At 44.3% G+C, this 20,055-nt stretch overlaps 1 protein-coding gene across 6 annotated transcripts in view; it reads left to right on the forward strand.

Annotated features, from left to right (window-relative positions):
• The window catches only part of LOC115401404 (nesprin-2-like), a 39,211-nt gene that overhangs the window by 909 nt on the left and 18,247 nt on the right, over positions 1-20,055 (forward strand). For 2 of the 6 annotated variants that reach the window (XM_030109559.1, XM_030109563.1), the window contains exons 3-43: positions 159-400; positions 497-2,525; positions 2,637-2,971; positions 3,065-3,209; positions 3,547-3,747; positions 3,871-4,130; positions 4,216-4,366; positions 4,740-4,883; positions 4,969-5,100; positions 5,229-5,411; positions 5,532-5,669; positions 5,795-5,980; positions 6,112-6,234; positions 6,312-6,494; positions 6,623-6,736; positions 7,525-7,623; positions 8,090-8,152; positions 8,978-9,400; positions 9,540-9,637; positions 9,717-9,852; positions 10,743-10,823; positions 11,039-11,188; positions 11,282-11,482; positions 11,698-11,790; positions 12,199-12,381; positions 12,636-12,806; positions 12,963-13,097; positions 13,945-14,144; positions 14,817-14,949; positions 15,101-15,283; positions 15,870-16,019; positions 16,168-16,344; positions 16,433-16,588; positions 16,700-16,855; positions 17,163-17,333; positions 17,526-17,659; positions 17,786-17,969; positions 18,874-19,056; positions 19,157-19,270; positions 19,360-19,514; positions 19,754-19,901. In XM_030109559.1, coding sequence (XP_029965419.1) covers positions 159-400; positions 497-2,525; positions 2,637-2,971; positions 3,065-3,209; positions 3,547-3,747; positions 3,871-4,130; positions 4,216-4,366; positions 4,740-4,883; positions 4,969-5,100; positions 5,229-5,411; positions 5,532-5,669; positions 5,795-5,980; positions 6,112-6,234; positions 6,312-6,494; positions 6,623-6,736; positions 7,525-7,623; positions 8,090-8,152; positions 8,978-9,400; positions 9,540-9,637; positions 9,717-9,852; positions 10,743-10,823; positions 11,039-11,188; positions 11,282-11,482; positions 11,698-11,790; positions 12,199-12,381; positions 12,636-12,806; positions 12,963-13,097; positions 13,945-14,144; positions 14,817-14,949; positions 15,101-15,283; positions 15,870-16,019; positions 16,168-16,344; positions 16,433-16,588; positions 16,700-16,855; positions 17,163-17,333; positions 17,526-17,659; positions 17,786-17,969; positions 18,874-19,056; positions 19,157-19,270; positions 19,360-19,514; positions 19,754-19,901 — 8,643 coding nt within the window. The remainder of the gene's footprint in view (positions 1-158; positions 401-496; positions 2,526-2,636; positions 2,972-3,064; positions 3,210-3,546; positions 3,748-3,870; positions 4,131-4,215; positions 4,367-4,739; positions 4,884-4,968; positions 5,101-5,228; positions 5,412-5,531; positions 5,670-5,794; positions 5,981-6,111; positions 6,235-6,311; positions 6,495-6,622; positions 6,737-7,524; positions 7,624-8,089; positions 8,153-8,977; positions 9,401-9,539; positions 9,638-9,716; positions 9,853-10,742; positions 10,824-11,038; positions 11,189-11,281; positions 11,483-11,697; positions 11,791-12,198; positions 12,382-12,635; positions 12,807-12,962; positions 13,098-13,944; positions 14,145-14,816; positions 14,950-15,100; positions 15,284-15,869; positions 16,020-16,167; positions 16,345-16,432; positions 16,589-16,699; positions 16,856-17,162; positions 17,334-17,525; positions 17,660-17,785; positions 17,970-18,873; positions 19,057-19,156; positions 19,271-19,359; positions 19,515-19,753; positions 19,902-20,055) is intronic. The other 4 variants (XM_030109561.1, XM_030109562.1, XM_030109560.1 and 1 more) reach the window with 4 other exon arrangements.

Genomic DNA, 20,055 nt, shown 5'->3' on the forward strand with positions numbered 1-20,055 from the left:
TAATGCTCATGTGCACAAGATTTTAATCAGGAAATTGGGAAATGAATGTTAAAAATCACTTTTCATTCACTTTTTTTGCAAAATGAGACCAAAAAAAAAATCAGCCTAGTTTTTTCCATATTCCACTAAAGAAAACAATATAACTGATCTTTCTTCAGGAATACAGGCGCTTGGTGCAGGAACAGGTGGCTGTGATGAAAAGCGCCGGCGCTACGGAGGCTTCTGGTGCAAATGACTCAAAAAGCGCTGAAGGACAGTGGACCGCCGCGCTGCTGGATGCTTCTGCTACAGTGCAGGTCAAAGTGGCGCAGCTGGATCAAGTCAGGCAGTATCACAGACTCCTGAAGATGACTCGAGCTTTCCTGGAGGTTCTGGCTGCAGAGAAAGAAAAAGCCAACCTGTGAGTCAATAAAAACATGAATTCAATTCATGCTTGTGTATGTTTCTTGAGGTGTACTTAAATATATATATATTTTTTGCTGTGAATTTTTGCCAGGAATGCTTTGGGAAGCAGTGCCCTCCAAGCCAAACAGCTCGGCGCTCTGCTGCAAACCATGGAGCAGAAGAAACACGTAATGGAGGAGCTGCTTCTGCTCAGTAGCCAGCTGTCAGTCCACCTGAGTGACGCTGAAAGCTCGGGCGCTCTCCTGGCGCAGCTCGGAGACGTCCAGGAGGAATGGAGGCTTCTGGAAGGAAGTATCAAAAGAGCTCTGCGGCACGCCTCCAACTCCACCTGCCAGTCCTCGCTCCTTCTGAAAGAGTCCCAGCTGCTGAAAGCCAAACTTGAAGCTCTTCAGATATCCAACTGTGAAAACCTTGACAGCAAAAATGTCTTAGAAATCGTCTGTCTCACCACAGATCTGAAACTGTACAACCAGCTTTATCTGCATTTACAGTCGCAGTCAGATTCCCTCATCAGTTTTTCTCTGGGTCAAAAAGAAAAAGATGAGATCAGACGCAGTCTGCAGGGTTTAGAGGCCTTCCTCAGCGTCACCAAGAACAAAGTGGACTCTCTCACATTTGACTGTGGCGTCAATCTTTCGACTAAACTCAACAAACAACTTCAAGACTTGATCATATGGGCCAAACAAGCAGAGAACCACATCTCTGTAGGGGAAAGGTTGGCGCTTTTCCCAGAGGAGGCTCGCATCCAGATTGCAGAAATGAAGAAATTTCAGACAGACGTTTTGTCGAGAAGGTCCAAAATGCAAGCGCAGTTTGAGCAGCTAGCTTCTGATATGGAAAAAGAGGAACGTGACAAAGTGTTCAAAACGATAGTAGACCTGTACGACGCCATCGCCGGCGGCTTGGATCATATTCTTGACACCATGAAGAAAAATCTGACCGAGAGAGAGAAACTGTTGTGTGAGCTCGCTGGCATGGACGCCTGGCTCGCGGAAACCCATGCTGAAAGAGATCCCTGCAACCACGTGGAGAACGTCTCAAACGCCGACATCAGGAAGCTGGAAAGTGAGCTGAAGAGTCACAGGATCGCCACGGCGAAGCTGGAGAGCTCCCTCAAACTGGTGGAGTCGTTGTCAGATGCCTGCGAGAAAACATCCACGGGGTTGAGTCCGGGAGAGAGCCGCTATCTCGTCAACAGAGTTTCGGGCCTTTGGACAGAGTTGGATGGGTTGCTGGCTCATGAGAAGGCGACCTGCTGGGAATTAGAGGAGCTTCTTCACGAGCGGACCTCCTCCGATCAGGAGCTGTCTTCCATCCAGGCCAGCTTGAGGCAGATTTCCGCTGATCTGGAGCAGCAGACGTTCCCTCTGACAGAAGCGACCCATTCGGTGATCGCGCATTTCAAACACATGCTGATGGAGCATCAGTGTGAAGCGCAAGAACTGAAGCACTGCCAGCAGACCAAGAGAGACTCGCTGCTGTGCTCTATTGGGGAGTTACAGGACAGGTGCAAATCTCTCAGCGCAAACACCGTAGAACAGCAGAAGTATCTCCACCTGAGGAGACAGATGACTGAATCGAGGGGTATTGCAGAGAAACACGTCCAGCGTGCCAAAGACAAAGCGGTCAGTGTTGGAGAGAGGTTTAAAGTCTGCCAAGCACTCCTGGTTGAACTTCCTTTGATCAAGACTCAATGCCAGGAGGCGGCAGACCAACTGGAGGCCATAGCGCCGGAGCTACAGCCGTCTGATCTCCAGACAGAGAAGGAGAAGATTCACAGCACCGTGGAGACTCTGGTCTCCTGGGAGCGATCTGCCACCGAGGACGTCAGAAACCTGGAGACGGAGCTTCTGCTGGATTTGAGATTCAACTCTGAGCTTCCCGCCTTTAAAGGATTCTTAGAAAACACCAGAGCTCAGCTGGAAGAAGCTAAACCAGTGAGTCCGAGTGAAAAAGCAGTAGATATTGCATTACAGCAGTGTTGGGTCATTTGGAGAAACCTGGAGTCAGGGATGCGTGTGTTGGAAGGCCTGGGATGTAAAGAAAACATCGACATGAAAGAACACAAACAACTATATGCTCTGAGAGATGCAGTGACGCACGAGTGCCTCTCGCAGATGGTAAGTTCAACTTCCTGGCTTAGTTTTTTTTTTTTTTCTTGTAAATTTGTGGAAATTTGTGTCATCATTTTTCAGATATTTTCTTGATTTTGTGTTTCATGTGTCCAACAGGATAGTTTATCTCTGGCTAGAGAATCCCTGAAGGATTACCAATGGGCTGCTCAGGGAGCTATTGCCTTCCTTCATAATGCCGAGGCGACCTTCCTGTCAGCCCCCGGAGGCTTTTTGGATTGTACCGAGGAGCAGCAGCAGACCCAGCAGGCCTTAGAGGCTCTTGAAGACGGCTTTCAAGCTCATATTCTCCACCTGATGGAACGCGTGCCCCAGCAGCGCTGCCTCTCGGCCTCAGAAACCGATCAGCTGCACATCGACGTCCTCAGCCAGCTGCTGGTGGGAAGAGCTGTGCTGGAGGCCCAGGCTCATCTCAGGCTGGAGTCTTTAAAAAGGTAACGAGACATCAGTTAATCAATGTTACTCTATGCACTTCTTTTTTTTTTTTTTAATTGTTGTCTTATTCATATTTTTTCGTTGTGACATAGGTGTGAAATGAGGGAACAAACCCACAGAAAATGTCACGAGGAAGTGCGTCAACATCTCTGTGGAATTGAAGCCCGGCTTACAGACTGCGCCGGACAGCAGGTCACGTCGTATGAAAAATGCATCGCTCAACAAAGACAAGCTCAGGTAGATGACAGCCCATGCTGTCCTGTAGCTGTTGAGCAACATATGAATTTGAATTTAGAATTGGATAGTGTTTTCAGATTATGCAGTTTCACTGAATTCCCACCAAATTAGTAATTTCATGACACTGCCAGGTTCATTTTGGCTTTGAGATTTTATTTAAATTATTACATGGACATTTGAAGACATGAAGACTTGAACTTGAAGAACTGGCAAGTTGAAATTAGTTATATTTTTTGGTGATTACAACATTGTATTTCCTCGTGCGCAGCTCTCTCTGATGGTTTGAATTGTCACGTATACCACAGTTTCATTTCTGACTTCCTTTCATCCCACGAAGCTTCTGATGGAAGATGTCGACGGCCTTGCTGTGAAGATAGAAGAGCTGAGGGCCGGATGCCCGATGCAGGGCTGCGGGGTGGGAAAAGACGGAGAGCTGGGCGCCCTTTGGAGGCGCAGGATGTCTTTACGACGCGGCGTCGGCCTCTTGATGGCGCACACGGAACAGAGAGGAGAGGAGTGGAAGGACATCACAGCAAGCGTGAGTTTTACTGAGCGTGTACTTTACGTTTTGTGTGTTATTTTTAATGTTAGACTTAAAATGAAAAATATCAGGGAAATGTTTTACAGAGAAAATAAATCAGGTTGCTTTGTTTTTAATCAGATGGAGCAGTGTTGCAGCTTTCTGGCGAGTCTTCAAGCCGATGTTCCCGACTCGTCTGCTGTGAGCTTCAGTCAGGATGAACCGCAGGAACTCCTCGCTCAGGCCGAGATGCACCAGGCGGGTCTGGAGCAGGAGCAGCAGGCCTTGGCCTCCCTGGAGCATCGTCTGGAGCACGCCCTGAGCTTATCCGCCTCCCAAGAGCCCGCCAGCCCCGGGCCTGTTGGGAAAACGCTGGTGAAGATCCAGGAGAATGTCAGGAGGTGAGATTTGTTTATTAGATAAGTGCAGAGTGAATTACTTATTCATATCCATCATGATCAAACTGTGTTTTTTACTCCCAAACAGCTTGAAAGAGCGAAACCTGCTGGTTGTAGCTGCAGCACAGGCAGAAGAGAGGGAGAGACAGCATGTCCAGGAAGAGATAGGAAAGGTGGAGAAACACGTCCTCACTATTCTTCACTCGCTGGATGAATGTTCAAGTCCGAGCAAAAGACAGGTGGGATTTTATTTTTTTGTGTCTTAAGCTTAGAAACTGGATCTGTTTTTTTTGTTTGTTTTTTTTTTAAGAAGGAAATAATTAATTCTATTTGTGTGAGTTTCACTGGCTTCTTTTAAAACCAGGTTACTGTATTTTGTAATAACTTTCACTTCACTTTCAAAGTTCAACACAACAGTAGAAAGTTGAAAGATATCTGAGTCTCTTGATGGAGCAGTGGTGACCTCCAGGTTAAAGAGGACTTGTGCAACCTGAATAAGATCTTTCAAATAAGAGACATAATTTCCCCAAGGAGACCAATAAAGTGTGCTTTCTTCTCATTTCCTGTATTCCTTCTCTTTCCCGTGCTGCTCCTGTGTTTTCACGCTGACAGGCGCTCCGTAGGGACTTGCTCTCCCAGAGGACCAAACTTAAATCCATCGCCGACGGCCTGCAGAGCCGATACGCAGAAATCCCTGCCGATATTGGACGGACCATGCAAGACGTTCATCTGTCACTGCAGCAAACCGAGGAGAAGGTGACGAGAGACAGACCAGAGCACATAAGTCGTGTCCCACTCAAACCTGTAATGTGTTTTGCAAATGTTTGCGTGTGTTCCACAGCTGATGGAGAGCAACAGCACAGCGAGGAAGCTGTCCAGCAGAGTGAAGGAGCTGGATTCTGGCCTGGAGAAAGTCAAGGCATTACTGGAGAAGGGAAGCCCGACACTAACAGAAGCTCAAAATGTTCTCAAGGTTTGTGAGCAAAGTGTCAAATTTTCACAAACAAACCAAACAAAACTGACACGTTTAGGCCACTGAATCTCAAACTGTTCAACATCAACACGGCATTTCTGCCATTTCTTCCATGGCTCGTCCTTTAGTGTGTGTGGGATGAGCTGGACTCGTGGCACAGCAGCCTGATGCTTCTGGAGAGCGAGGTGCAGGATCTCGCAGGGGAGCAACCGGATCAAGCCCAGCTTCTCATCGACCAGCTCACGCAGCCGCTGCAGCTCTACCAGAACGCAGCGCAGATGGCCGAGCAGCGCACCGCCTTCCTCAACAGAGTCAGACTCACTTCCTTATAAATCCATGCTGCGTGCTCCTGAGGTCTTTGCTCCTCATTGGTGGCAGCGACACAAAACCTCCATCTCACATGTTTTTGTCTGTCCTTTATTAAATGTTAGATCCCAGCCTGCCTTCAGGAGTATGAAGACCTCCTGTTTCGCGCCTCCTGCTGGTTGGACGAGGCTCAGTCGTGGCTCGGCAGTCCCTGCTCATTCACAACAGCCAGAAGCATGCAGAACCATGCCAAGTCTCTGCAGGTTAGTGAGCAACAGATACACAAAGACAAGTTCATCGTTTTCCCACTGTCTTCATGCTCTTGCTGTTTACCGTGAGCAATTTGTTCAGAATAAAGATGAAATTAATGCAAATATCTGAACTGCAGCTGGTCATGGACGACTCAGAGAGGCTCAGGCGCAACCTGCAGGACTTTGGGTCGGTACTGGAGGAGATCTCTTGTGTGTGTGACATGAGAGCCCAGAAAAAACGACTGGACCACAATGAACAGCAGGTCCAGAAAATGCAGAGCAGCATCCTGGAGCCGCTGGAGCAGCTCCTTCATGCCGTTGGAGTAAGACATTTAATTCATTTCAGATTTCAGCATTGTGAGGTTATTAGAGAAAAAAAGATTTTAGAGTCAAACTGTGTTAAAAATAAACGCTTTCAAGTCAGTGATTGGTTTTGTGGAAATTTCTATTTCAGATGGTGGAAGCAATGGAGGCTGAAATAAAGCCTGTCGAGAAAAACATCCCTAAAATCAGAACGATTTTATCCTCCATGGACATTTCCTACATCCCTCTGACCGAGCATCTTCACAATCGACAGGTAAAGCAATGCAGACATGAGGTTTTACAGTCCTGTTGTCTCCTTCTTCACACCAGTAACTGGAGTTTCATGTTCAGGTGATCCTGGCCAACGTGCAGTCCATGCGGAAGACATTGGAGGCAATAGAAAGATCCAAATTGGAGTTTTTTATGCCAAAAGGAGCAGAGCAGAGCTTGCTGGTCTTCTCCAGGTGCAGACAGCTCCTGCAGCCCCTGGAGGAGCTGGAACAACTGGCCCAGCAACAAGCCGCTCAGCTGGAGGTACAGCCTGAAAATACGCCTCATTAGTTTCTGTTACTGAACTGAAGTTCTCACTATGGCAGGACAAACAGTTTCATAATTTAACTCACCAAACTTTTTTTTTCCACTCATCTTCTTGTCTGAACTAGACCAAGATCAGAGAAGAGGGAGAAACAAACCAGGATCCTGGCAGGACGAGCGGCTCTAATGCTGCGGGGGAAATGCAGCAGCTGTGTGGATCTCTGCACCGGCGCTTAGTGCAGGTAGCCGTCCTGATCGCAACCAACGCTACAATCTACTGTCTCATTGCAAGACCTGATCCATTGAGATTGTTTTTTTAATTACGCCAATTAAAATTTTGCTTTAATCACTCCGTGATCACATTTTGCAGCAGTTTGTGATTCGTGAAATAACACCTAACAAAGAAATCAAATGTAACCCTCTGAATTTGTATCCCTTCCTTTTTATCTGGGATTAGTTGAGCCTGCCAGTTATGGTATCATCCGAAATATGAAATTAAATGTAAAAAGACAGCAGAAGGCTGGAGAGGCTCAAGGAAACCCCAAAATCAATTTTTTTGGATAATTTTCTTCATAATAATTGAGTTTCTTGCACTGCAGTAACATTTTAACAACCATCCACCCTAATGCTTACTGAGTCAGTACAGCCTGTTTAATCGCAAACTAAAACCTTGAAAAGGTTTTTTTAACCCACTTGAATAGAAACATTTTTTGTCAAAACATTACAAATCCTTTCAGCTCAGTCTGTTGTCTGCAGATCAACATTAAGACCTCCTTAAGGACCCAGTATTTTAACATTTCTTTCCTGTTAGATATGCATTTTTAAGCTGTAAAATTCAGAAAATGAGCTTGCAATTGGAAAAGAGCCTTGAAGTATTATGAGAAATGTTAGTGAATGGATAACTACGTGGATTTCAGTAGTGCTGAATTGAACTGATTACACCCAGAGATGCAGAGATATACAGTTACTGTAGTACATCTGCTTAATTTCTCTTGAAATCAAACTTTTGATCACATATTTGCCCTAAAAGCAGGAAGCTTTTGAGCGGTCTAATTCAGAGGAAGAGGAGGATGAGGAAGACGAGCGTCACTCGTCATCCTCTGACACACTAACATGCAGTATCCCGGAGGTAAATCTCAGAACTAGAGGAAAGCATGTCTTGGGGTATTTTCTGTCTGTCGCTCTGATTTCATTCCAAAACGCTGCGACTCATGAAGTCGAGCATCAAACTCTCAGAAACACACCTGCAACTTTTTTAGCACCGCAGCTCAGTGTGTTTTGGAATGAAACGGAACATTTCTTCACCTTCTTTGTTGTATCTTTTCCTCCCTTTATTTCTTTTTTGAATCCATTAAATAATTCCTTGCTTTAACGCTGCCTAATTTTCCTGCTTTGCGGAGGCAGTGAGCAGATCTTTGCATGATATGAAGCCGTGTGAGGCAGCCGACGTGCCTCTCTGATGAATCCACTCTGCCAGGAGCAGCTGCTCCTCAGAGAGCTTTGCTTTCGCACACACACACACACCTTCAGAGCGAACGGCGTGTGCCTGCATGGACTCACCTTGCATTTTGTTCATTTATCCAACAACGTGTTAGGACCTGGAGGAGACGTTCAACAGTGAGGATATGGCTGAAATTAACACTGTGTCAGATGTTCAGGTAAATTATGTTCAACTTCAGTGTACTGGTTTAAAAACATTTGATTCATGTCTTTCTGTAGCCACGTCTTCAGTTCACAGTGTTTTTAAATTTTAAACTTTAAATTTTAACTTTAAATTACTTTATTTTGTTGTTTTTTTTCAATCCTTAAATGATCGGATTATTATTTCTGACATTTAGTCATGCTCTTGTTTGTTCTTGTCATTGCCAAATAGTTACTGCTTTTTTTCCTGAAAAAAACAAAAAAAGAGTTTCCACTTAAGCTTTTAGAATGCTGTAGTATAACTAAAAATAATATTAGAATCACAACCAAATTCATCATCACTGCTTTAAGTACTCCCAGTGAGCAGTACAGATTGAATACAGCTTCAAATATACCAAGTATATATTTATAATAAAAGATATATTTTTCCTATTGCATGCATATCACACATTGGTTTGTTTGAGGAGGCATGAAGTTAATCTACTATTGAAGTTTCCTTTAAAAACACCTAATTTTAAACAATTGCTCCTGCGATACTTGATAATGCTGTCTACACTTTTAATATTCAACTTTTTTCGATTCTGCCTATACGCTTCAGCAGTTCTAATTTCATTGATATCATTGCTGTGATGTAAATACATTAAGTTTTATTCCAATTAATTTATTACAGTATTATTAACATAAAAGTGTTTTTAAACCTGAAAGAAACAGTAGGCAGAACATGTGTGCACATATTTTGAAATCAGTTTTAGATTGAGTCTAGTTTTGTTTTTTGATTCACAAAATTATATGATTTTAACTTTTTACCAGTAAAAGTTTCTTCTTTTTTTTTTTCACTTTAGGAGTTGGAGCATCCAGAAAGAACCAACCAGTTTTCTTCTTTAGTGGAAAAGAGCTCAAAAGTCACAGAGGCAAAGGTTTCACCTGTAAAGCCTGAATTCAGTATCAGCTTCGGGTCTGAAAGTGCAGAAAAAGAACTTAAAGCTGATGCAGACAAAGCGTTTATCCCCAGAGCGGAGCCACTGAACGGCTCGGCCGGTCCAGCCGTTCAGCAGCAGGTTAAATCTGCGGAGGCGGACCGGCTCGATTCACCGAAACATGAAGCCTGTGACGCCGGCGCTCGGACAGAAAGCTTTGGGACCGCAGCCGTGGTTGAAGACACCAGGCTGATTCCCTCCAGACCCGTAAATCCATTCAGTGCCGAAGCAGCGTCGGAGGAGGAGGAGGAGGAGGAAGACGTTTCTCCGTCCACGGCTCCGCATCCAGTGAGTGGCGGAAAGTGCAGAATTGTTCAGGTCAGCCTGAACAGTGAAAAAGGATTTTTTTTTTAAAAAAAAGGTCTGAATTTAATGAGCTTGTGTGCTTTTCTCTCTCTCTTTTTTTTTTTAACTCTCTAATGTCCAGGATGTTTGTTTGAGACAGCAGAGTGAGGTTTGCAGCGATCCCAGCAGTCTGACGGACAAATCCCAGCAACCTCTAGTGTTTTCTGAGGCGCCATCCAGGTAACAACCTGAGAAAGCTCCAGTGACTGGAATGTATGCGTATACTGTCGACTCAAAGCTTTTACAATTTGTTCCCCAGCTTTGCTTCACACAAGCATGATGATGAGGAGTTCCAAAGATGGAGTCAGCTTCATTCCCAGATCACAGAAAAACTGAACACTTTGAAAAAAGTGAGCACGGAGCACCAAACGGAAGATGGAGGGGATGGTGTAAAGGTAGGAGGAAAAAAAATAAATAAAAACAGGATGATCAGAGGAGAGCTGAAGAGGAAGGAGATTGGAGTTCAATAATAGCAACATTTTTTGGGGGAGACGTGGATGCGAGGAGGCCTCATCTGTTACCAGGGAAACCTGCTGCTCAATCCGTCGCTCCTCCATGTCTGTAAAGTTGTCAGTTTTTCACAATGAAAAGAGCCATTAGCAAGAATGGAACATGTTCCTGCTCTACAAGAGTCTTGCCTCAAACCAAAAATATCCCTGGCTTGAGTCCAGACTTTAGGTCTTTGCAGCGTTCTCATTGTGCTTGTGAGGGTTTTCTCCAAGTATTCTGGTTTTCAAAACCTGCATGTTTCACTCTTCCCGACACGTCACAGGGGAAACCTGTCGCTTTTGTTTTAAGTTGGCAAAAATGAAGAAAAGGAAAGATTTTAGAAGCCAATGATGTCCTATTGAATAATCAGGTCCAAAGTGTTAAACTGACCATAATTACACTTATTTCAGAAGTTACAGATGAAAACTAAATGTCATGTCTTTCTGATCTTTGTTTATGTTGTATATTAATTGTAAGTCCAAAAATATTTTATTTTACAAAAATATTTTAATGTAATCCACTTTCCTCCAATATCTCTGTGTAAGTAGTCAAGTATTTTAAGAATTTTCCATACTACCACACGTATGCATTTAGTGTTTATTAATATCCTACTATTGATGGCTTTGAGGAAATGTAAAGATGTTACTACTTATGATCACTTTCACAATGTAGGATTAAATGCCAAAGATTCAGTATTTACTCTAAAGATTGCCCAATTTTATCTATTTTCTTGCACTTTCGGTGCATTTTTTTGGACTCTCACAACACAGCCCTGTGGCTTTTGTGTCTTTTACAGGCTGCAGAGAAGAGTTCACCTGAAACGTCCTCCTCAGTGCTGCAGCAGACGGACGAATCCATCAGCAGGCTCAGAGAGATAGTAAGTGTTATAATTCAGCGTTTAACTGTGTTTCTACCTGATGGTAGACAGTCAAATTCAATAAGCGATGATCAATAATGAGTCAGGTTTGATTTGAAGATATGCTTGGTATTTGAAGTAAAGCAATGTTTACATTTAGAGTATATAATCTGTTTTTCCTGTTATTTTCTGATAGTGTTGATTAAAAGTGTTGATGGTTGATTGGTATTTTGCAGGTGAAGCAGGCAGACGGTTCTCATGCTGGCGTGAAGGCTGAGCTGTATGAAGCTGTGCGCAGCGTTCTGCTCAGTCTGGACTCTCTGACCAACTTCGCTTTGACTCCCGCCGATGAAGACAAACCTCAGATGAGGCGGCTTCAGCAGGAGGTGATTAAACTTGACACACGCACGATTACCAATTTGCTAATGGGTTTCATCTTCATAAAGTCTCGTCTGATTCCGTCTACTTCTTCTTTTCAGTGCGTTTCAGCTGATCTGGCCACTCTGGCAGAGCTCATGAGTAAAGTGGAGTCGAAGACGAGGTCCGCACTTTCAGAAGAAGACACAGACGCTCGCAGCTGTTTCGCCGGCCTGCAGGACTGTCTTCATACTGTCCAGCTTGTTCTCACTTCATCTCGCGATCAGCTCAGTCAACAACCAGAGGTCAATAACGAACAGAAGGTTTGAAACGAGGCTTTCAGTCTCCCTCTTCCTGTAGTGCTTTGATCATCGGTTTGATTAAATCTACTGCTCTCAGTGAATCTAGGTATCAAAGTGGCAAAGTGACTTTGGGCCAATTACCTTTTGACTAATAAACTAAATTAACTGCAAATGCGAGTCTTTTAAATGTGATGCAATACTTGATGATAACACCGTCAGTTTTGTTTCTCATGTAGGAGCTCTCACCCGATCAGATGTGTCTCCTAGAAGAGCTGGAACTGGGGCAGAACGAGGTCTTTCCAGGTCTCAAGGACGTTCTTAGTTTGGAGGTAACTCTTTCTGTTGTAAAGCTTTGTTAGTATAAGCACATTTGTGATCAGGTGATTTTTTTTTTTCCCTCCTTCTAGTCTATATGTATCGTTCTTAATCATCCCTCTCTTGTCGTGATTGATGCTACTTCACATGTACACACATAGCATTTTTTGATTGAATCCCAAACTTGATTTACCTCTCCACTTATAACATACCACCCTACAAAAACAATGCCGTCATTGATAAATCAAAGCAGACACCATCATTATTTGATAGCAGTTCATCTCCCTGAAGACAGCTTTCCTCCCAGAGCGACCTCGCCCACAGTAAACCCTTATAGTCGGCTCCGATCCTTATATCTGTGTTCCAAAAGTCTAATGATATTCTCAAACTGTGCGCCTCCGTGCCCCTGTCTGCCTCTCCAGTGTGTGCTGGGCAGACATCTGAGGCAGAGTCCAGGGGAAAAAGCCCAGCTGCAACACGCCTCTCGGTCCTTGCTTCAGGGGATCGCTCGCCTCCTGGCGCTGGGCGAAGAATGCATCAGAGAGCGGCAGACCAGCCCGGTTCACAGCTGCAGTAAACTTCAAGTCGTCCTCTGCAGAGATAAGGTGTCTCACTGCGCTTTCAGCAAGTTCTTCAACACACAGACAAAAGCCAGATTTGAGTCTAAGGCCCCTCGTACTTTACCGAGAGCGAGAAGAAAACTCCTGATGATTTCCCAAGTAACAACCGGCGCCGACACGAGCTCATGATTAGACACAAGCATATTTAACCACCGGTTTGTTTTCACTGCGTTGCTTCATTTTTCTCTTTGTGATCATTTAGCTTCACTTTTGTCTTAAATCTGCTCTCGTTGGTGCAGAAACTCCTCCAGGTCCTCAGATCCCAGCTGGCTTTTGTCCGGCATCTTTTCCAACACGAGCCAGAAGCGCTGGGGCGTCAGGAGGATCAGCGGGTACAGCTGGAAGTCGGGGCTGAAGCGCTGCTGCAGCAGGCTCTGGAACACGACGTGGCTTCTCAAAGGACGCTCCAGGTTTGTAGTGCACATTTGCTGAAGGCCATATGAATTCATACATACACAAATGTGAATTCCTGTGCTGTAATACTCGGGGAATAAATATCTGTACCGGGGTTTTGACGGATCAAACGCCGACGTGGATGTGTGGGTTCCTGTCTGGCCGTGCGGCAGGAGTGGACCCGCTGGGAGGACAGTCGTGGTCAGCTGGGTCGGGTGCTGGATGAGTCTGAAGCCTTCATCAGCAGCGGGGAACCGGAGGGAGACGATGATGAGGAGTCGGTGCAGCGCAGGCTAGATGCCTGCCAGGTACATCCTGTCACACTTCACACGATCCGCACCGACTTCATCTCTCAGTTTGAGTTGCTCCTCAGCCCTTCTCCTCAGCTCCATGCGTTGTGGCAGCAGTTTTGCGATTCATTAATTCATTCCATACAGGAATCAGGTCATAATAATGAAATCTGCCCCGCTTTTACATTATTTTCCCCATGAAGGAAAGAGAAAAAAAGTATCCGATCTACATAAGACTTCTTTGCTGGTTTCCGGCATTTCCCAGAATGCCACGAAGCAAAGTACAAAGATCACACCAGCATGTTGTGTTGAGTTCCAGGAGGATCACAGTTCAGTCTGGGAGTAATGCTGGTAGCTTTCACCATGTGGGAGCTGGAAGGAAATCCTTTCTTCTGTCTGTGAGGGAGCCGATCCCAGCTGACTAGCCAACTGAAACTTACATTGATATTTCATTGATCTATTGTGTTGTGATTCTTGGAATTGTTGAGCAATGTGTAGAAATAAATGGAAATTAGACACACCTTTATTAAAGTGGAAGCAATGAGGAGGGTTTTTGTTTGTTTTTTGAAGTGGATCAGTGAAAACATGTGCCTTAGTGATTAAAATTTGCATTTTTTTTTTTAACAGTACTGTTCATACATATCAATTTGCTTGAAAATACATTTCCATTGATGCTGATTTCACTTTTTTTTTTCAAATAAAAGTACAGGTTTTGATTTGACGTATTAAATAAAAAGTTTGTGTTAACTTGTGTCAACATGAGACACAATAATGCCTAAAATCCCAGAAGCCCCCTTTTTTTTACCTTTCAGACTTTATGTTTTGTATCTTTATATGTTCAACACTTCCCTCGTTCTTCTCTTAGCAAACGCTGGCGCAGCTGGATGAGAGCAGGGCGACTTTAGGACTCCTGCTGGATCAGGGGAAGCTGCTGCAGGCCCAGCCGGGCTTTTCCGGCCCGGTCGGTCAGACAGGAGGCGCTCTGGAGCTGCGGTGGAGGAGTGCCCACAAGAGGACGCAGCAAGAAATCCAGCGCTGCAGAGACATCCAGGAGAGCCGAGCCAGGTGGGACAGACCCAAAACCTCTCTTTTATATAACTTCAGGAAAACAGATCGTTGTGATATTCATCATCGTCCGGCTGAGACTGGGCTGCTTTAATTACCTCCTGTCCCAAAATATTCCTGTCTGGCATTTGTTGATTTTACTGAAAGCATATCGGACCACAGAGGCTTTTCAGAAAACCTTGAACGTCCATAAGAACAAATTTCACTAATAAGATTATTTTTTTGACCAAACATGAAACCAATCAAGAAACATTTTAAAACATGTATTTACAATATTACTAAATACACATGCCAGACATTTTGAGAAGAAATACTCAAAATATTCACACCTAAAATTATATAGAATTTATAATAATTACTATTATTATCACTGTCATCATCATCATTAGTAGTAGTAGTCGTAATAGTAATAATGATGATATTAATAATGTTTCCTTTTGAATCACTTTGAGCTGCACTTCTATGAAAACTACCCTCTCTAGAGAAAGTTAATTGGTGTTAATACTAATATTGATACTGAGTGTAGTTAAATGTACTGTATAATAATTATACAAACACCACACTTTTTTTTTTTTATTTAAGACACCGTCGGAGTGGATTCCTAGTCGTGGCGTTGCCCCTCACGTTCTGCCCCGCCGGTTGACTGATGTGTTTCTCTCATCCTCCCCTCAGATTCCAGACTGACTTCAGCTCAGTCAGCGAATGGCTTCCTGCTGCCGTCCAGCGGCTGGAGACTCTGTCCGGGCGGACAGGAAGCTCTCAGCCAAGCCTGGAGTGTGTGAGAAGACGTTTGATCCAGCTGCTGGTAAGACTGTCCTCACCCATCAGATGACCTCTGACCTTCTGAAATGTTAATAACTTGACCTGCATTGGCACATCATGATTACACTGATCTTACACGTCCAGTGTTCGTTCTGATATGATGATTATTGGGTAACGGCGACTCCGTCTCCCAGGACTTCTCCACGGACGTAGAGGCCATGTCGGCGCTGAGGGCGTCCGCCTTGAAGAACGCCACCCAGCTCCTCCACCTGAGGGAGGCCGACTGCCCCGAACTGAGGGCTCGGCTCAGCCAGCAGGAGACCAGCTGGAACCAGCTCGCCTCGGACCTGCTGAAGACACAGGAGCAGCTGCAGCAGGTCGGTGCTTCATGGTTTTTATCTTCTGCAGGAGGAAACTACATGAACACCAGTGGCAGATTTCTTAAAAAAAAAAAAAAAAAAAAATGATTGATTAGTTGCAGTGATTGGATGCAACTATTTGGTTTGTGGCTCCACTTCAACTCTAATTATTTCTGCAAACCACCAGCATGAAGCATTCAGCAGTGAGAAATCCCTTCCGGTGAAGGGAGTGAAACATAAACCCCGCTTTGGGGCGATCGAGGATAAGGAAGGCTATGAATCACTTTTTAATTTTTACTGAACATTTATCACTGATGAATGAAACCAGGCATTGGCTTTTGCAATTATTTTTTAAAAAAAGAACATACTGAAGGTTTATTTGGCTTGAGATTTTATTTAATGAGAATAAAATAAGTTTTTATCTTAGAAAAAAATGTAATGATTTCAATTTCAAAGTGTAAATGTCATCCTTTAAATGAATACATGTGTGATGTGAACTTTTACAGGAATTTAAATGACATAAAGTGATTTAATGCTATAAAAGAAACAATAAACTCCAGTAAAGTCGATCCTCCTCTCTTTCATCCTCTCCTGTGTGCCTCAGCATCTTCTGGCAGAGCAGCTTCCAGCAGAGCTGCTCTCTGATTTGGAGGAATGGCTGAAAGAAGCCCAAACTCGCCTGAACCAGGAGAAAGAAAGCGTCCTCAAGGCCGAGAACGCGGCTCAGATCAACGAAATCCTGCAGCACTACCAGGTATGGGCAGCTTTGTTACCTCCACTCGTTGTCTTCTGTACCTGTCAGAAAAAAGGAAACAAGCTCGGTAGTTCAGCATCATGGTTTTCATTGTACTAAAATATAAAAATAAAAATGCATTTTTCTAATATTTATTCTTGTTCCTCAGGCGTTAAAGGCGGCGATCGCAAATGGGCAGCTCCTCCTGGACTTCCTGAGCCAGCCCGGGCCTCAGATGATGGGAAAAGACGTCCAGGACCGCCGCTCTGAGCGCACAGCGTTCGCAGAGAAACTCGGCACCTGCAGACTGCATTGGCTGAACCTGCAGGGGGAGCTGCAGAGCCAGGTATTTACCTCAGAAACTGAAGTTTTAACTCCTGTTTTCATTCAGTTTTATTTTTTTGTGCTCAACGTGCCAACATTTGACTTTACAGATACGGGAAACTGAAGAAATGCATGAAATCTGTGTGAAAAGAGAGAGACGCTTGCCTCGTCTTCATGGTTGGTTAAAGCAGCAGAGGAAGCAGCTGGACGAGCTGAAACAACCCACCAGTCAAACTCTGGCTCATAAGAGTCTGCAGGAGTGGGAGGTAAAGTTACAGCAAACAAACTGAGGAAAAAATGTTTGTTTTTCTTTCGTTTTTTTTTTTTTTGTATTGCCTTCTCCTCCTGCTGCCCTCTGATGTGTGTCTGTCTTCCAGGACGTGGAGGGCAGAGTCGGCGAGGTGGCTGCAGCTCTGCTGGAGCTGAAAGGCAGACGAGCACAAGCTGAAAAGAACAAGGAGCATCCGTGTGACGTGGCCTTTTCTGAGCAGGCCGAGGCTGTTTGCCAAGATTGTGAAGATCTGAGTCGACAGGTAAAAGTAAATCTGCTATCACAATCACCAAAAAAAAAAAAACCAAAAAACTGGAAAAGTCAGCAGCAGATGAAAGTGAATTACAGTCCTGTTTGATGCCAGGAGCAACATTTTCTTCTACTCTTTGAAAATCATGTTTTCTAGTTGTTTTGCCTTTAAGGTCTAGCTTCAGACGCTTTTTTTCTGATGCAACATTCAACTATTTTGATCGGAAAAAGTACAGCCAAACACATTTAGGTTACTCTGATGTATTAAAAACACAAATCTTTCATTATTATTCATAATAACTTTTTTTGGCACTTTACAGATGGCAGCTCTCAGACCGGCTCTGCAGCAAACGTTGGAGGATTGGCACGACTTCCATGAAAAACTGAGGGATGTTGCTCTGGACACCACTAGGGGGCGCTGTGCCCTGCAGCATCAGCGAGCACCTCTTCTCTCACTGAAGCAGGCTGAGGAATATTCAGTCTTCCTCCAGGTCAGATAAGAAAATATTATCATCATCACAATACTGTAATAAAGAAAAAAAGAAAAGCTGCTACAGGATAAATGTTTCTTTCGATTTTCCTGATTAAAATTCCACAATTTAAAGTTTACCATGTAAGATGAACACTGTAAAAAAGGAGAAACACAAGATTTAATTTCAAAAAGTATCTTTTTCTTCACAAAGCAACTCCAGGAGAAGATTAAAAGGAGAGAGGAAGCCTGGCGGGCCGTGGAGGAATCCTCCCAGTGTGTTGGGAAGCGTCTCCATCACACAGCAGCACAGCGGCTCAGGGATCAAGTGGAAGAAGAGCAATCACAGTGAGTGGCCTCAAAGGGCAGTAAGCATTGCTTCTGAAAGCACCTTGAATATATTTAAAATTCACACATGAGATCATTCCAGCTTCTGTCATAATCCAGAGCACTGATGTTTTGTGTTTGAATCAGATGGAAGGACCTGATGCAGGAGCTGAAAGATGAACACATGAACGCCGAGAAGATGCTCCCCCTCTGGCAGCAGTATGTCGGCCTCTCTGAAAGCTGCTCCGTACAGCTGCAGCAGCTGTGGCATCAGTGGGAGGAGCTGCCGCGCTCTTCACCCACACCCGAACAGGAGCTTTCCTCAGTCAAGGTGAGTTTGTGGCTTTCAGAGTACACGCTTCACTGTGAAAGCTTTTTACTTTATCTGCTGCCAGTGAACCCAAAAGTAGAGCAACAGAAATATACGTACATGAAAACTAAGTATGGATTTCTTTAAAGCAAGGATTTAGACTTAGAAATGAATTATTAAACCAATTGTTGTTGGAAAAAGTTCAATAAAGTACATACAAACAAAAATTCTACATTTGTTTATTCTCTTCTGACATGACGAAGGATGAATGAGAAACCTTGATGCCATCAGCACGGTGAGAGCTGGAAAACATACGCAGCTCTGATGCAGTTAAATGGCGCCGAAACCATTAGTGTAATTATTCAAGGTTACCAAAGTAGCTTGATAAGAGGAATTTTCAGAACATGGTTCTGATGCTTCCCATATGATTCATCTTGTGCTTGTTGCCGGCTCAGGAGGTCTGCGCATTACATTCACAATTTGATTAAATGTTTTTCTCAAAGACCGGTCTCTTATTCGTGGAAGGGAACAGGCTGCATGCACTTACGGGCAGAAATATCAGCGACGGGCTGCTCTGTGCTGTACACCTGATCCCCTCCGCTCGGCGGTCCACGGGCTTTATTACGTGTTGTTTTGCACATTCTCACAAAAAAAGTTCCTGTATTCATGGAGCTATTTTTTCATACAACTCAACCTGCTTCTAAACAAACAGAAAATGTATTTTTTGGGGGGGAAATGTGAGTCAGAACAATCAGTGGGATTCAAGATTTCTATTTTGCAAGATGAACAAAAGCAGCTTTATCCCAGTAAGCTTCTCTTGCTAAGACACACCAAGTAAATCAGAGGAAATCAAGAAATGCTAAATAAATGTAATATTGACTTTTTAACTCCCCCCTGCCTCTGTTTGGTTCTGCTGTTGCACCAGAAGTTGCAGGATGCTGCAGAAGAGTTGCAGAGCAGCATGGGAGATGTGCTGGAGGCGTCCAAGCATCTGATTGGACGGCTGGAACCGCCGGCTGTGAATCTGGTCGTATCAGAAACCAGACTGCTGTCACGAGACGTCTTGCTCCTGAACAAGGCGATGTCCGGGAGGCTGAAACGCCTTCAGGTGAGGATCTCTGTGGCTGCACAAGATATTCAGATTTTCCACACAAAACTGGTCCCTAATGTTGAAATCCTAAATTTGTTTTACATTTCATTCTGTGCAGGAAGATTCAGAGCAACATGAGATATTTCTCACTCAATTGGAAGTCCTTGAAAAGGAGACTCAGAGCCTCCAGCAGACACTGGAAGTGGGCGTGCATGACGCTCACTCCGTTGAGGTGGGTCCAGTCCTGTTGTTTTCCACAAATAGACTTCCACGTACTCAACCCAAAATGATTTGGAGCTTTAATATTTCGTGGATTTGCAGCAGGTTTTCTCGGAGCTCAGCAGCCTGTTTCCGTCACTGGTCGACATACGAGAGACGAGCACCTGCACGACCCTTAATGAGGGGGAAACGGACAGGCTGCGCACGCTGAGCAGGGAGTGGATCAGAGGCGTGGCGCGCACGTGTGATGTGATCAGGTGAGAAAGTTCACGGGAAAGAACGAAAGTGCAAATGAAGTAAGACTGACTTCATGGAGACAGTCGAAGAGTAAACTGTCACACACACACACACACACACACACACACACACACACACACACACACACACACACACACACACAATTTAACATCATGAAATTGTGTGATATTCCGATACCATAATTCTGATTCATTACTTTTTTCTCCCTAAATGTTGATCTCTTGCTATGTTTCGTCAGGGAGCTTCAAGCCGAACATCAACATTCCCAGAGCTTTCAGGAGAAGAGTGAAAACTTGAAATCCATTCAGGAGAAGCTGGAGGGAGAATCAGAGTGTGACAAATCTACAAGTTATTCAGGCCTCCAGGAGAGGATGGCCACGCATCAGGTACCATAATCCTGAGATTCATTCGAAGAGCTGAAACAAATGACCACAAATCCAACAAACAATTAAAACCATCCTTTACTTTTAAAGCTATCACCTCAAAGAAAAGGTTCCTAACTGCTCAAACTCACAACGGTGCAATACATTTCCAAATCTC

The sequence above is a fragment of the Salarias fasciatus genome, chromosome 15 (genome assembly GCF_902148845.1).
Source record: "Salarias fasciatus chromosome 15, fSalaFa1.1, whole genome shotgun sequence".
NCBI classification, from domain to species: Eukaryota; Metazoa; Chordata; class Actinopteri; order Blenniiformes; family Blenniidae; genus Salarias; species Salarias fasciatus.